General features: G+C 43.8%; 1 protein-coding gene across 1 annotated transcript in view; it reads right to left on the minus strand.

Annotated features, from left to right (window-relative positions):
• HSPA4L (heat shock protein family A (Hsp70) member 4 like) overlaps positions 1 to 15805 on the minus strand; it is a 2148355-nt gene that overhangs the window by 257928 nt on the left and 1874622 nt on the right. Inside the window, exon 16 of the mRNA XM_044061754.1 lies at positions 7349 to 7456. Within this exon, the coding sequence (XP_043917689.1) occupies positions 7349 to 7456 (108 nt within the window). The remainder of the gene's footprint in view (positions 1 to 7348; positions 7457 to 15805) is intronic.

The raw sequence follows: 15805 nt of genomic DNA on the forward strand, positions 1-15805 counted from the left end.
GACCTGGCTAGGATGGGAAGAGGAGCAGCCAAGCTGTCAATTTCAGGGTCTGCAGGGATGGATGAGGGGCTCCTGACGCATGAGTCAAAAGGTCTGGAACTGGGTCCAGAATCCATGGCTCCTCGATTTGATGGGCCTGAAGAAAGGGGAATCAGATCTGTCGAGGCCAGAATGGGGCTATTAGAATTATGGTCCTTTCCAGGCGTTTGGCTTTCTGTAGAAACCTGGGGATTAACGGAATGGGTGGAAAAGCATAAAGGAGACCCGGGGCCAATCGTGAACCAGTGAATCTCTGGGGACGCTCCCTGGTGGAGGGAGAAGGGCAAAGTAGCTTCTGCATTTGGTATTCATCGGCGATGCAAAAAGGTCGCAGCAAGGCTGGCCCCACTTGCGGAATATCGCTTCCGCCACTTGAGATTTCAGAGACCACTCGTGGGGTAACAGGATGGCTCTGCTCAACCTGTCCGCAATTACGTTGGACGTCCCGGGAATGTGCGTTGCTATCAGAAAGCGTCCGGTGGAGACAGCCCATTGCCAGATCCTGAGGGCCTCTCTGCATAGTGGATAAGATCTTGTTCCTCCCTGTTTGTTGATGTACCAGACCACTGACATGTTGTCTGTCTGGACTGCCACTGTTCCTTGAGGTAAGACGCTGTGAAAGTGTTGCAACACTAGAAACACTGCTCTTAGCTCTAGGACATTGATGTGCAGTCTGCATTCTGTTCTGGACCATTGACCTTGGACCGTCTTTCCCTGGAACAAACCCCCCCACCCGATCAGGGAAGTGTCCGTGGTTATTGTTGCTATCGGAGTTGGTAGGGTAAAAGGCCGACCCTGTGTCAAGTCTTGAGATAGCATCCACCATCGCAGATCCTGCTTGCAGCAGGATGTGATCAGAATTTCATGTGACAACGGCAGGTGCTGATAGGACCATTGGGCGAACAGTAACCATTGAAGGATCCCCATGTGCATTCTTCCTAGAGGGACTGCAACAAGTGCGGCTGACATTAATCCCAGGACTTTCAAAACCTGTTCTGCTGTTGCTTTTGTCTTTTGAAGGAGTACTGCAATTTGCTCCCTTAGTTTTGAAACCCTTTCTGGTGGGAGCCTGACCCTGACCAAAGTAGTGTCCAGTTCTGCCCCTATAAATGAGATACGCTGTGATGGCGATAAGATAGATTTTTCAAAATTGATTGTAATGCCAAGACGGGAACAAAGACTGATTGTGTAATCTCTTGCTTGGAGAAGATGATACTCGGTGGTGGCGGAGAGGAGCCAGTCGTCTAAATACGGAAACACCCGGAATCCTTGTTGTCTCAAGTGAGACACTACTACTGCCATACACTTGGTGAACACCCTGGGGGCTGAGGTGAGGCCAAACGGCAGAACTCGAAACTGAAAGTGACTGGCTCCTAGCCGGAAGCGCAGGAATCTCCTGGACGGTCTGGCCATCTTTATGTGGTAGTACATGTCCTTGAGATCTATAGAGCACATCCAGTCTCCCTTCTTGCAGAAAAGGAAGGATTGACTGTAGCGTGACCATCCAAAACTTCTCCTTCACTACGAAGGCGTTTAGTTTGCTGAGATCCAGAATTGGTCTCCAGTCCCTTGTCTTCTTTGGAACTAAAAAGAACCTTGAGTAAGTTCCGGATCCTATTTGGTCTGCCGGGACTGCTTGGATGGCTCTTTTTCTGAGCAGCTTCTGGATCTCTAAGGCTGCCTGATTCCGCAGATTGGGTGGAACGTCTGGGAATCTTTTGGTGGTAGGGGGAACGTTTATGAATTTTATGTCGTAACCTCTGGTAATTATACTTTGTACCCACGAATCTGAAGTTAAATTTCGCCAGGCCAGTGGGTACAAAGTTAAGCATCCCCCGACTGCCTCCAGAGCAGGACAGTCGGGCCTCCTCTCAGGAGTGCTGGAAGGGCTTGCCAGAGAAAGTATCTCTGTTGCCCTGGTTTTGCGGACCCCCTCTGCCGCTTGGTCGGCGTCTTCCATTCCTTCCCCCTCCTCTGCCTCTGGAAGGGGCATTATCACTCTGTGTGGACTGAAAGGAACCCTGTGTCTTACGGAACCACATCTTTCTGCCTCTTTGCCCTTTGGGGTATGGTCTGGAAGGGGTGGAAAAACGGACTCCTACAGCAGATAGGGTCTTCCCTTCTTGCTCACACCTAGTGAGGGTCTCCTTTACTTTGGGGCCAAAAAGAGAGGCACCATCAAATGGGACGTTAGTAAAGGAAGACTTGAAGGATTCTGCAGAGGAGCACAGCCGCAGCCAGGATTGTCTCCTAAGTGCAATCACTGAAGCTGCCGCTCTACTCGCACCTTCGGCCGCATATGAAATGAGCCTCATGGAGGAGTTGACTACAGAGTTAAGGGTATTAAGTTGTGCTGTCACTTTCTCGGTAACAGCAGCATCTGTACGACCCTGGAGAGTATCTCCGAGTTCCTTGAGGAGATCCCTCTGTAAACGCGTAAAATGCGTCAAGTAGTTCAGCGATCGCATGGAAAAAGTCGCAGAACTGAAAACGCGCTTCCCATATCTGTCCATTGTCCTAGAATCCTTATTAGGAGGATGGACAGCGGAAGAGGACTCTGACATGTCCTTAGTGGCTGCCGCCACCACCATAGTATCCACTGGAACACCCTTGGTAAGAAAACTCTTGTCCTGGGGGGCTGTTATAAACTTATTCGGTCTGTGGGGAACTGGTTCCACCGTGTCAGGTGTCTCCCAAGCCCTACGAGCTATCAAGTCCATAAGTTCGTCAAAGGGAGGGGTCACCCAGGAGGTAGAAGGTAGAGCCCCGAATGCCTTCAGCAATACTGATTCATCCACCGAAGGGTTAAGTGGCTGCCAATCTCCCCTTTGTTTTAGGATCTCCAGGATGTCCGCAATGGAGACATCCTCCGAGGGGGACCGTGGGGACCCTTCTGCTTCATCTAAATCTGTATCTTATGTAAGAGATTCCTGTGGGGAATCTATGTGCCTCCTCTGGTACAGTCTTTTCCTTGGTACTTCTTCAGATGGGGCTTCTAGAGAAGCGTCCGAGGAACCGGGAGCACCCTCTGGGGGCAGCTGAGGCATTGGGTCTAGACGCTTTGTAGGAGCCGAGGATACAGAAGTTGAACGTGGGCCCTTAGGGGGAGGAGAAGAAGAATCCGATGAGATATGTGTGTGTTTCGACAAGACCTTCCTCATGGCGTCGAAGGCACCAGTACCCGGATCTGAGGACCTCCCTGGTTCCGAGAAACCAGGAACAATCCCCGAGATCGGGGGTCCGTGCTCCGACCCAGAGGATGGTGCCGAACTAATCTGAGCCGTGGCTCCTAGGGGGAGAGTTGGTACCGACAGCTCGGTTCGACTGTCCGCCCCGGAACTCAGGAGCGATAGTCGGCTCTGGGACCCCTCGATCCGTTCCGAGGGCGTCGAGGTCAATGGTACTGAAAGCACGGCTGTAGGCTTCGGTATCGAGGGTTCTACCATCATCGGAACTTTGACTCTCGGCTCCGAAGACTCGACAGGTCTCGGAGGAGGAGCAGTAGATGACCCAGGGAGGGCTTCGAGTTTCGAAACCAGCTGGGACGAAACTTCGATCAATTTGGAAAGGGCCGAGTTCTCCATTAACTTCTGTATCACTCGATCCACATCCGAATCAGATAAGGGTCTCGAAGAGCGGGTCGAAGGGGCCGAAGTCGTCACCGACTGAATGATCGATGGCGGCGGAACCTCTGAGACCGGCTCCAAGACCGGAGTCTCGATCAAAGATATACATTCGACAGCCGACTCCAAGTCTGTGGAGCCGGTGTCCGAATCTTAATGGAGGTGCTCGGAGCCGAAGACTTTGGCTCCGACACTCTCGAAGACTTGGACCCCTTCGAAGACTTGGATACCAATTCAGCCTTGTCAAGGGCCTCCTGAAACTCGGGTTTTAACAAACCCCTGTCTACTAACTTCCTGCGCCTCTCCATCATGACCCTCCCACTAAAGGAATGACAAATAGAACAGTCCTCCTGTAAGTGGAGAGGGCCAAGACAGTAGACGCAGGAAGAGTGGTTATCCGTGATGGACATTTTTTGTCCGCATTGACATTTCTTGAAACCTGATTTTTGTTTTTCAGACATGTTGAAATACCCCGAAGACATATATATAAACACCTAAATATTTAAGTATGTAAACATATATATAGATAACACACACAAAAAAAAGTCTATGGACTTAAGCCTTTCCTAAAGAAAAAACACCTGTTGACCCAGACAGGATAATAGGCGTAAAAATTGCCTTTAGCGAAAACTTTATGAAAAATAATAATAATACATTAGTAAAAGACTAATATTTAGCTATCAACTATCTGTACTAAATTAAAGGTAAGATAGACAGAACTTCAAAAAATTGAAAAAACTTTACTGGCCCGAGCTTCTGAGATGCATCTACTGTCGCGGCAAACTAGATCTGAGGATTAGCACTAGGAGATTATGGGATAGGACTGTGCCTCGAGCTTTCTCAAGATGCAGAGCTGTAGAAGTGGCCGTCTCGGAGCCGAGGATCGGCTCCGAACCCATGCGTAAGAACAAACGGCGAGATTGAACAATTTCACATCAGTGTTATGGTAGTGTTTCAATTTGTTTTGTGATTATACATTCTGCGAACATGGAATACATTGCAGGATATTGTGCGAATGTACAATGTGCAGTTTACATTAAACAGTAGCTCACTGGCGATTCGCACAGCTTTTTTTGTTTAGCTGTGATTTACATGCTGTACTTTTGACCTTAAGGCTGTCGCGCTATTTACTATCGCTCAAATAAAGGTATACCCAAAGGTGTCCTGTTTCCCTTTTGTTATTTGCATTATACTTAGAATCACTGGCAAAGAAAATAAAGGACTCAGAAATTCAAATATATAACTGGTATGGCAGTCAAGAAAAGCTGGCTCTATTTGCAGATGACAACATTTTATACCTGATAAAACCAGAAAAGGACATTTCAGTGTTGTGGAACATTTTGAGACAGTTTCAAATCTTTTCAGGATACAAAATTAATGACGCTAAAACAAAGGCAAAAGTGGTTCAGCAATATCTATATTTATGGGGATATGATAAAATGAAGTACTTAGGAGTATTGATTAAAAATTATGCTGGTGTGGCAGCTAAGGATATGTGGGAAGAGACTAAACAAAAGATAACACAAAAACTGAGAAACTAGAAGCTCTGTTCCATTGATATGGACAGTAAGATACAAGCAGTTAAAATGTTTTTAGTCTCTATAGTCTTATACACAGGTCAGGTATATTTTTATCAACCTGAGAAGTTGTGGATAGCAATTAATAAAGACCTGAAGGATTTTATCCGGGGGGAAGATGGCAAGGGTCAAGTGTGATAAGCTGATTCTTCCAACAGAACAAGGCAGATTGGGATTATCTGATTTGAAGGGATATTTCAGAGCTGTAGAGTTAAGGGTCTTACACATAGCATAAGCAGAAACCTATAATTCAAAGTAGAAAGGGATGATGACGAAACAGGCGGGAAGCTCAAGAAACAAGGAGAGACTGGGATTTTGGATGTTTTTTTGAATATGGAGGAGAATAACAATAATCATGCAGAACATTATACTCATCAGGTAGCAAAAAGTATAATAAGAACTAAGCACACAGGAATGAAGAAAGCAGATTCTGCCAATAGGGATGGCTGCAATTAGAGATACAGACAATAGGCATGAGAGGGCTGGAATTTATTGGAGGAAACTGGCAAAGGAACCAAGGATTTGAGAGCAAATAACCAGAGAGGGAAAGGAAAAAGAATGGGAACATGCCAAGAATTTATCTGGACTGCAGGTTAGAGACTGCCTTCCCTATCAAGAGTATAGGCAAAGAGAAAGAAATAGGGGGGTCCTAAGCCATAAAAGCAGCTTCGGTAGAGTTTTTAGTAGAGTCTAGAACAGAAGCTGCTGTTAAAAAGGAATAATTAGTACAGCATATAAAATATTGCATGGTAACTATAAGAATCAATCAGAGGAAGTTAGAAAGGATTGGGAAGAGAGACTGGATAAACAAATCACAAAGAAACAATGGGGGGATAAGCAACAAAATCTAGAAGATTTAGGATTTTTGCTTGGAAATATTCACATAGGTATTTTTATATCTCAAGTAGACTTCAGAGAATTTTTCCTCAGGTAGACAGAAAATGTTGGAGGTGTGATGGGGAAGAAAGAGGTTACTGGAACAATTTTCTGGGAGTGTAATGAGTTGGCAGACTTTAAAGATTCCCTGCAGATCACTCTATCAGAGATACAGGGTGAGCAAACTTGTGTATCTAGGGAAATGCCCTTTCTGAGCTAAGAAATAGAATAGGAACTGCCTAGACGTAGTAAGGCCTTACTGAGTTTAGTTATGGTGGCTGCCAAAAAAGCAATTACTAGAAAATGGAAATCAAAGACTAAACCAACTGTACTAGAAGTAGTGACTATAGTAACAGAGATAAAACAACTGGAATTGGGATCTTTACAAAAGGATAGGAATAAATTGCATTGGAAAAAAATGGGAATTGTGAGAAACATACTGAGAAGGAATGATGTTTAAAAGAAGGCAGGATTAGAATGAGCTATGTAATGTCTGACTGACAATGATTGGGCAGATTATAAGTGATATATGTTTGTCTTTTCGGCTTTTCCCGGTTAGGGGTCGCCACAGCGGAATGATTGGCAGTAGATTTTTATGGTGCCGAGTTGCCAGCCCGATGCCCAACCTTCAGCGAAGGCACGCACGTCTTTTGGAGGCCACACGATCACGGGGAGTACATGCAGACACCACACAGAAGGCACTCCAGCCATGAATCGAACAGGAGAACCTCTTGCTGTGAGGCAATGATGCTACCACTTTACCACCGCGGCTTATTATAAGTGATATATAATGTTTGCAAATAAAATTATGTCAATATGGCTTATGATGTATAATGCTTGCAACTAGGATTATGTCAACATGGTTTGTTTTCATTTATAAAAAATGTATGATTGTCTATGTTATAAGTGATAATTTAATAAAGATCTTCTTTCTTTACAAGAAAAAAATGAAATAAAGTACTTCTTCATAAATGGCGTAAACAATACTTGGATTGCAAATAGACGGTATGTATTCTAAAGTTAGTCAGCAGTGACTCCAACATTTATTTTCAAAGTTTACTAATTTAATATATTAACAAAAAGAAGATCAAGGACCTGACCAGCAGATGTGATAACAGGGCATATGGACAGACTTTAAAACAATGCAAAGAGGTAAACAGAAATGCTAACCACCTTTGAAAGTTGTTGAAAAGGCAAATATTAACAATTCTGTACATTACAGTTTAATTCTACCTTTAAGTCTTGTAATTTCTCAGCATAGACTTGTTTTGCTTGATCCTCTCCATCTTCATATAGCCAATTTTCAGTGTCCTCTAGTAGAAGGTTCAGTTTATTGCTATCCTGGAAAATAAAACATAATGAAAAAAAATCATAAATTACAAACATAATGTCTACTTAAATGGACAAAGCAGGTATCCTTTAGGTACAGTGGGAGAAACAAGCATTTGTACAACACAGATGTTCAAACAGATTCACTGCCACAGAGTGACCTGTAGCTCTTCCACTTTGACTTTCTTGGACAGTCCAAACACAACAGTGGACTCCTCTCATAGCCTGAGCATAGCTGATACATGCCCAAACGGTACTTGCGGTCCACAGCATTTATTTTCTACTTTTTGGTCACTTCTCATTGCAAATTATCATCTACTGTCATGTAAAATGTGATGTCTACTTTTTTCATTTTTTTCTGATTTCACACTTACACATTTGTAAGCTTATTTAAATTTTGCACAGTCTGCAGAAAAAAATCATCCCTATGAATCCCACTTACTTGTTAAAAAGACAGGAATTTTATGAATGGGTAGTGGAAACAATTCAACAGATATTAGGGAAGATATAAATTTCTTCAGAAAGGACAGCTAGTGAGTGGGATGGAATGAAAAACGATTTTAAACCATGGAAGAGAAAATAAATAAAAAAAAAAGACATGGGAAATTAGTAATAGGAAATATTTACAGATGACGAGAAAGCAGAACAAAGGGAATCTCACAGAAAGTACAGTTGTATAAGAACTTACCACAGATATCCTACTCATCACCGTTGTAGTATTCTAATACTGATGGGTTAAGCAAAGTAACCTGATGTCTGGTTCACATACCGAAGCCAAAACCTTCTATACCCTTCTATATTTAGCATATGACCACATCCCACAGATGGAAAAGCAAGATCCTCAGACTATCTAAAGTCATGAGACTCTGGAGAAGCCTGAGTAAGTAGAACAATAAAAAAACAAGAGCAGTTAAGAGCTGTGGAAGGGCACTACTCCCCGCCTCCTTGGTCCACATGGAGTATAGAGATCACAACAAAGAGAAATGCAATACTGCAATAGTGACCATTAGGATGTCTACTGTTATGATAAGTTCTTACACAGCTGCAATATGTTCATCCTTGGATCATTGCTGCAGTATTCCAATATGATTCCCAAAGTTTTGAAGTTGCATATGGTGGATGGATCTGAGACAGAAGTGCTGTTTACCAATCCCTGGAGGCTGGAGCTGGCAAAAAAAAATCACTGACCTTGAGGAAAACATTCACTCTGTATTGTGTTGTGAAAGCAAGCACAGATCATCAGGTGGTGGCTTCCAGACTATCTCTGGAGTCAATGTATTTTAACACGATACCAGAGGAGGATACTGCAATGGTGGAATGAGCCTTCACAGGTGAAGACAAGGACATGCCGTGGACGGAATAACAAAAGGAACTGGATTTTGAGATCCAATTAGAGATTGTCTATTTAACCACAGGGTTGCCCAACTTACCTTCCTCGAAGGAATCAAAAAGCTGGTCAGTTTCCCAATGTCTTTTGTCTTATCAAATTAAAATCTACGGAGTCCAGTACTCTCTCACCCCTGTTCCTTAGGTTGGGAATGAAGGTAGGTAATTGCATAGCCTAGTTATGTGACAATCTATTTACTATCTTGAGCATGAAAGGAAGACTAGTCCTTATGGAAGATAAGGATAGGACGGATAGCTTGAATCTCACAAACACTTCTGGCAGAAGTAATGGCAACTAGTATTACAGTTCTTCAGCTACTAAACTTTAGTGAAGTGAAAGCCACTGGTTCAAAAGGAGGCAGGTACGTTTTTCCAAAACAAAGCAACTCTGGAAAGAAAGGGGGGATTTAGTGGTGTGCAGGTAGAGATAGCAGACAAGTGTGCCTTGATGGAGGAATAGACTGAATCAGTATTGAGTAGAAATTGTAGAGATCCCCACCTGGAGGGGGGTTTCCAATCTTCTTAAGACACCAGATAAAAAATAACTTCCATTTGGAGAGGTAAGATTTTCTTGTGGTAGGTTTTCTTGCCTCCTGGAGCACCTGAAGCATGTTTTCAGTAAACTGGTGTCTGAAAGAGTAGGACTCTCATCTGCAGAAGTCAGGTTGAGTGCCTGCAAGCTGGGATGAAGCAGAGAGCCCTTTTTCTGTGCAAGTCCATCCTATGGAGTAACTTTCAGTTACAGCCCCTGACCAGATGAAAAAGTGTGAATGTGTGTGTGTGTGTGTGTGTGTGTGTGTGTGTGTGTGTGTGTGTGTGTGTGTGTGTGTGTGTCACCAGCAAGATTTTTCTTTGTCCCATTTGATCTTAAGAAGAACCTTTAGGATTATAGGAGAAGGAGTGAAGGTGCAAAGTTTCTCTCTCCCAGCAGAAAGACATGGTATCCATCCTCCAGACCTGGGGACAAGGAATCCTGGAGCACAACAGCTTAAGCTGCCTGTTCTGAGTGGAGGTAAACAAATATATTTGAGGGATAACTCATCAATGGACTATGTCTAGAAAGACCTCTCTGTTTAGCATCAATTCGTGAAAGTTTTCCATCGACCTGCTTAGACAATCTGCAAGGACAGTGTCTTTGGATGGAAAGTAAACAGCCTGTAGGGACAAATTTCCTTTAATAGCTTGGTCTCGTGCCAGAAGAGCTAGCCTGCACATCTGGTAGGACTTGACCCCCCCCCACACACACACACACACACACACTTTTGCTGATGTACCACATGACTGTGGCGTTTGTCTGTGAAAATCTTAACAGGCCCAGGGTTCCATAGGTTAGAAAACACCTGAAAGACTTGAATAAGGGTCTTCATTTCTTTGACACTGATGGGTTCCCCTTATCTGTTTGAGAAACTACTGGTCCTGAACCCTTATGGAGCACATCCATCCTCCCAGCCAGAACTAATGCATATGTGTGTGTGTAGATCCCAGATGGGAGTGGGTGGATGGAAAAATAGAATTTGAGAAATCCACCACTGCAACTCTTTCTTCAAAAAGGGCAAAAAGGAAGTTTGGAAGTCCAGTGGGTGACAGTGCTGAGACCAAAGAGATTGCAGGTACCATTGTAATTTTTGCATGTGTAGTTTGGCAAATGGCACTATGCCATGGGTGCTCTGATGTAGCCCAGGGTTTTGGAGAATTAAACTGAAGGAAGACTAGAGACTGGAAGTATGTGGAGAGAAACAGAACTTTCTCATGGGGGAGAAAGGCAGTCATCAGGCGATTACTCAGTCTGCAACCCAAGAAGACCTGGTCCTGGGAGGAATTCAAAAAAGACTTCTTAAGGATGAAGGTGAACCCCAGTCCTTCCAGAATTGAGACTGTGAAACTGAGATACAGTTGCAGGGCATCCAGGGAGGAGGCATGGATAAGGAGGTAATCTAGGTATGGGAAAATCTGTATTCCCTGGGTACTGGAAAAGGCAATGATTGGAGTGAGGCATTTTTGAGAAAATTCTGGGAGTGGTACATAAAATAAATGGTAAAGCAGATAACTGAAAGTGAGATGAAAAATCAGAGAACTGGAGGAATGTTTTGCAGGTGGGGTGAATTTAAATATGCAGGTATTCATTTTTCAACTCTAGAGCTTAGAAAAGCTTGAGGACGGATGAAAGGAAGAAGAGTTTGCTAGGAGAACGTCTTGAAAGATGGTACTTCCAGAAAGGGTTTGAGAAAGGATAAACCCAGAATGAGCCCTCAAGTGTCCTCTTTTCTGGTGATCAAGAAAAGTCTTGAGCAAAAGCCTTTTCCCAAGTCCCAGTGGGGCACTGGATATATGGTGCCCTGGATGAAGATATCCTCTAAGACAGGTGAGAAGAGATGATCTTGAGTGCAGGTGAAGGAATTCCTCTCAGTGAGGAGAGTTCCTTCCAAGACATTTTGTAACCATGTTGAATGATATATAAGACTAAGTTGTGACGCATTCCCAGGCTGGAAGGGACAAAGTTAGTCTTTTTGATAAAGGAATTTTTGGACTGAGAAGGGATGGATGGGGCAAAAGACAGGGAGGTAGAGGATGATTTGTCTATAATAGGAGCTTTTCAGTTTAGAATTTCTGATAGGTTTCTCTTGAAATCTTCTTGTAGGCTATTTTCTGCCCTTCCGTGAGGGCTTCTGGTCCCTGCAGACAAAGGAAGTGGCCTTAGAAGAGTGATTTCTCTGATACTTAGGAACTGACACGAGAAAAATCTATTTGCAGACGAAGGGTAAAATGATGTAGGACTTTAAAGTCTTGAAAAGCTTTGCTGCAGAAGGACAAAATAAAAGATCCCTGACATCCTCAGAGAAGGACTGGGTAAAGCCAAGCATATCCTCAAACAATACAGCCAGTGGCTGCAGCCTTGGAAAAAGCCTCTGCAACATCACAGCTGCATTTAATGGAGTGCTTTGCCACCTGCATAGCTTGTCAAGAGTATAGAAATCACTTGTTGCTTAGTGTCAGAAAACTCAAAGTTAGCTAAAGATTTATTTACCTCCCCTAAAATGGACATTTGAGTTTGGAAATTAATTAGAAGTAAATGCAAAATCATCCAGGAAGTTCTCCAAGCTGACATAAAATGACCAGGTTCTTTGAAGAGTCTTCCCTTTTAAATGAACCCCCCCCACACACCCTAAAAGGGAAGTGTCTGTGGTTACTGTGGCCTAAAGGACAGGTGGGCAAGGGTCTGCCCTCTACTACTGACAGTGAAGTGATCCACCAACTTACATAGTTTCTTAATACTTGAGTGAGGTGGAGTCTGTTTTAAAGGTGTTGAAATAGTAGATCCTTGGAGGTAGCAGTTAGGAGTCAATCATCTAAGTATGGGAAGACCTGGATCCCCTGCAGCTGTAGATGAGCTGCTACCACTGCCATAACATTAGTGAAGACCCAAGGAGCTGAGGTGAGACTGAAAGGCAGTGTTCTGAATCAATACTGACTGGTTCCCACCCAGAAAAGGAGGAATCTCCTGGATTGCCTTCATATCTTGAAGTGGTAGTAGGTGTCGTGAGATCTACAGAGGACATTCAATTGGGTCTATATTAGAAAGACGAAATAGGCGAACCCCATTAGAGTGACACACAAACGTCAATCTACAAAAAGAGCGAAGGACAGAAATGCAGAAAAACAACGTCGAATGGATTTCCCTGGCCAGCAGGGTGATTGTGGGCATGAGGAAATTTATCCTTTTCCCCACTGTAGAGTGGTCTCGGAGATGGTATATATAAGTAGGGAGGGGGGGGTGCAGGGGGGCAAGCCTCCCTGCAAAAATGCTAATAAAAGTGTTTTACGTTGTGTTTGTTTACTTTGGTTTTACTTACCTGTATGGTGCTGTTGCTTCCGGGAATCTGTTCAGCGTTGTGCATTTCAGCGTTTCCGTCCTTCGCTCTTTTTGTAGATCGCCGTTTATGTGTCGATCTTCTAGCGTTCGCCTATTTCAGCTTTCGTGCTTATAATATAGACCCCATCCAATTGTCCTTCCTCAATTGAGGCAGTAGGGACTGTACTGTGACCATCCAGAACTTTGTATTTCTGACATATTGATTGAGGTGGCAGAGATTCAAACTTGGTCTGAGGTCCCCTTTCTTCTTTGGAACTAAAAAGAACCTGGAATAGACTCCAGATTCTAACTGGTCTGGGGGGGGGGGTCCGACTAGATGACTCTTTTGCTTACCAAATTTAACCTTTTGTTGCTGGGGATTCCAACTGATTAGGTGGTGTATTGGGAATCTTCACTCTTTTCTTTGGGGGAGACAAAAAAGTTAAGGTATAGCCTCTAGTGATTATCCTTAGCACCCATGAATCAGCCATTATGGTTTGCTAGGCTAAAGGGTGTAAGGTTAACCATCCCTAGACTGCCTCCACACTGCAGGAGTTCATCAATCGTTCAGGCACACTGGTAAGGTTTCTCAGTGAAGGGGCCATGCAAATCTTGGTTTTGCAGACTGCTTCTTCCTCTCTGCAGCATCTGCTTGAATTTCCTTGACCTCTACCATGAGGTCATCTATATCCAGGACTGTCATGGTGAAAACTCTGTGATTTTTTGAACCTGATTTTCTTACCTCAACTTTGATTCCTAGAAAAGGATTTTTTTTGGAGTAGAAAAATGGATTCCAATGGCAGACAGGGTCTTACCGTCTTGTTTGCTACTGATGAGCATTTTCTTTAACTTAGATCTAAACAGAGTGGAACCATTGTGGGGGCATTTACTAAGGATACCTTGAAGCTTTTGGCAAAATCGCATAGCCACATCCAAGGATGGCAACACATGGATATACCTGTGCTGGCTGCTCCTGATGTGCCATCAGCTGCATTTGAAATCAGCTGCATGGCTTCATTAGCTGTAGAAATCAGGGTAGAAATTTGAGCGTCCACCATTTTTTGGAGATCTGATGGTAAGTTACATGAAACAGACTTGGAAAGCTCCTTGATCAAGTCTCTTTGGAAATGTGTCAAATGTGCTAGGCAATTCCGTGTTCAAAGTGTGTGTGAAGGTTGCTGAAGTGTAAGTCTGTTTCTCTAGTCTGTCCTATGCTCTGGACTCTGTTAGAGAGATGGACAGAGGACCTTTCCTCAGACAGTTCATTCTTTGTGGCTGTTGTTACCACCATATCATCTACTGGAGGGTCTTTGGACCAATGGTTCATATCCTTAGAGACTATTAAGACTGTCAGTTTTGTTTTTTTGTTTTTTTAGGAATGGGCTCTGCCATGTCAGGTTTCTTTCAAGTCTTCTAAATAATAAGGTCTATTAAGGCATCAGGAGGTGGGACCACCCACAATGTCAATGGGCCAGACCCAATAGCTTCATGGAATATCGATTCATTAGAAGAAAAGGAACTTCAGCAACCCCCCCCCTCACTTCATCAATATGTCCCCAAATGTGACATCTTTGGGGGGGGGGGTTGGGGATCCTTCTCTTTCATCTAACTCCATGTCTTCAGTGATGGACTCAGGAGAGGAGCCCATGTGCTTCCGTTTGCATGTCCTCTTTCTCAGAATGTGTCCCAAGGGCTTTGACAGAGTCACATCTGAATCGGACAGAGCTCGAACATCAAACTGCTTTGACGCTAATTGGGTCTGTCTGGCCTTGTTAACTCATGAGGCACAGGATCCACTGAGAGTTAGGATGGAGCCAAATTCAGTACACACACCTTTCTTCTTGGCCCAGCCAAACCACTTTTCACAACCTCAAAAGCAGAGTCATGTACTTGTGCCAAGGAGCAATTACCTCTGTCAGCCAACTTTGGGAGTTTCCTGACTCCAACTGAGGTTGGTTCCGAGGAGGAACTTAGAGCTGAGCAGTCAAGCAAGGAACCACCAAGGAGGAGGAGGAACAACACAGAAAATTTCAGAGTCGACTCCACAGTTGTAGCTCTGTCCCCAACACCTCGGCACTGGGACTTGTCTCGACCCAAAGGCATCCCTATAGAAAGAGTAAAGGAAGAAGTCGAAGCAGAAGTCTCCAAGGGCAATAAAGTCTGACACAAAGTTGCACCAGAAGGGTACGGACCCTTGAGTGTTCGCCCTGAGAAAGGAGTTTGTGTCAGAATGAGATGGGATGGGGTCGAAGGGTCCGTTCCTGGCCTTCCTCTGGGAAACGGTGCGAGGACCCCCTGGCTAAATCTGTGTCCTCAAGAATTTTCTCATCATCCAGTCAGCGTCCATCTTGTTAACACTTCTACTGGACTGACCAGACCACAACAAAGAAGCTAGAGATGCAGCTCTTGAAGGAAGCTTGTGCTGAAGTATTAGTAAATGCAACCTGGGGCTAACTGGCCCAGAGAAAAAAAGATAGGTTTTGGTGATGGAGTTCAGATCTGGGTTGCAGCTGGATCTGAATGCCTCAATGATTTAGGTGCTGGATTCTGGAGACTAGACAGATCTGGGGACATTTTTTCTAGACTTTTCTGCCTTTTCCTCTTCCTATCTCTTCTCTGCTGATTTTTTCTTTCTGCTTTTTCTTAGATCTTTCCCCTTCTTCCCTCTCCTCTCAGTTAAGGGAGCTGTAGATGGTTGCCTTTTTTCACAGGACATCATGGCAGACCCTATCTGAGGGGAATCAACTTTTCTTTCATTTCTTGGAGGGCTCTGGATCCAAAGGTAGCACGGATATTGCAGACACTCTGAAGACAAGAAGCATCCAAACAATAGACACAAAGGGAATGCGGGGTCTTGGGGAGAGATTTTGTATTCACAAGCTGAACCCTTTTTGAACCCAGTAAGCTTCTGAGATATCAGAACAATGCACTTAAAAAAACTAATACACCAGAACTTATACTAACTGTAGGTACTATAAACTCTTTTAAAATTATTTATATGAAAAAAATACTTGCAGGCGAACAGCAGAAAAGAATACTTATTCGAAGAAAGACTACAATCTAAATGCCTATAAGTATGACTATATAGAATGAGGCTTGAAAGTTAAGTAACACTATCAGAAATT

This window comes from Protopterus annectens, chromosome 2.part0 (genome assembly GCF_019279795.1).
Source record: "Protopterus annectens isolate FY-2018-M chromosome 2.part0, PAN1.0, whole genome shotgun sequence".
NCBI lineage: Eukaryota > Metazoa > Chordata > Ceratodontiformes > Protopteridae > Protopterus > Protopterus annectens.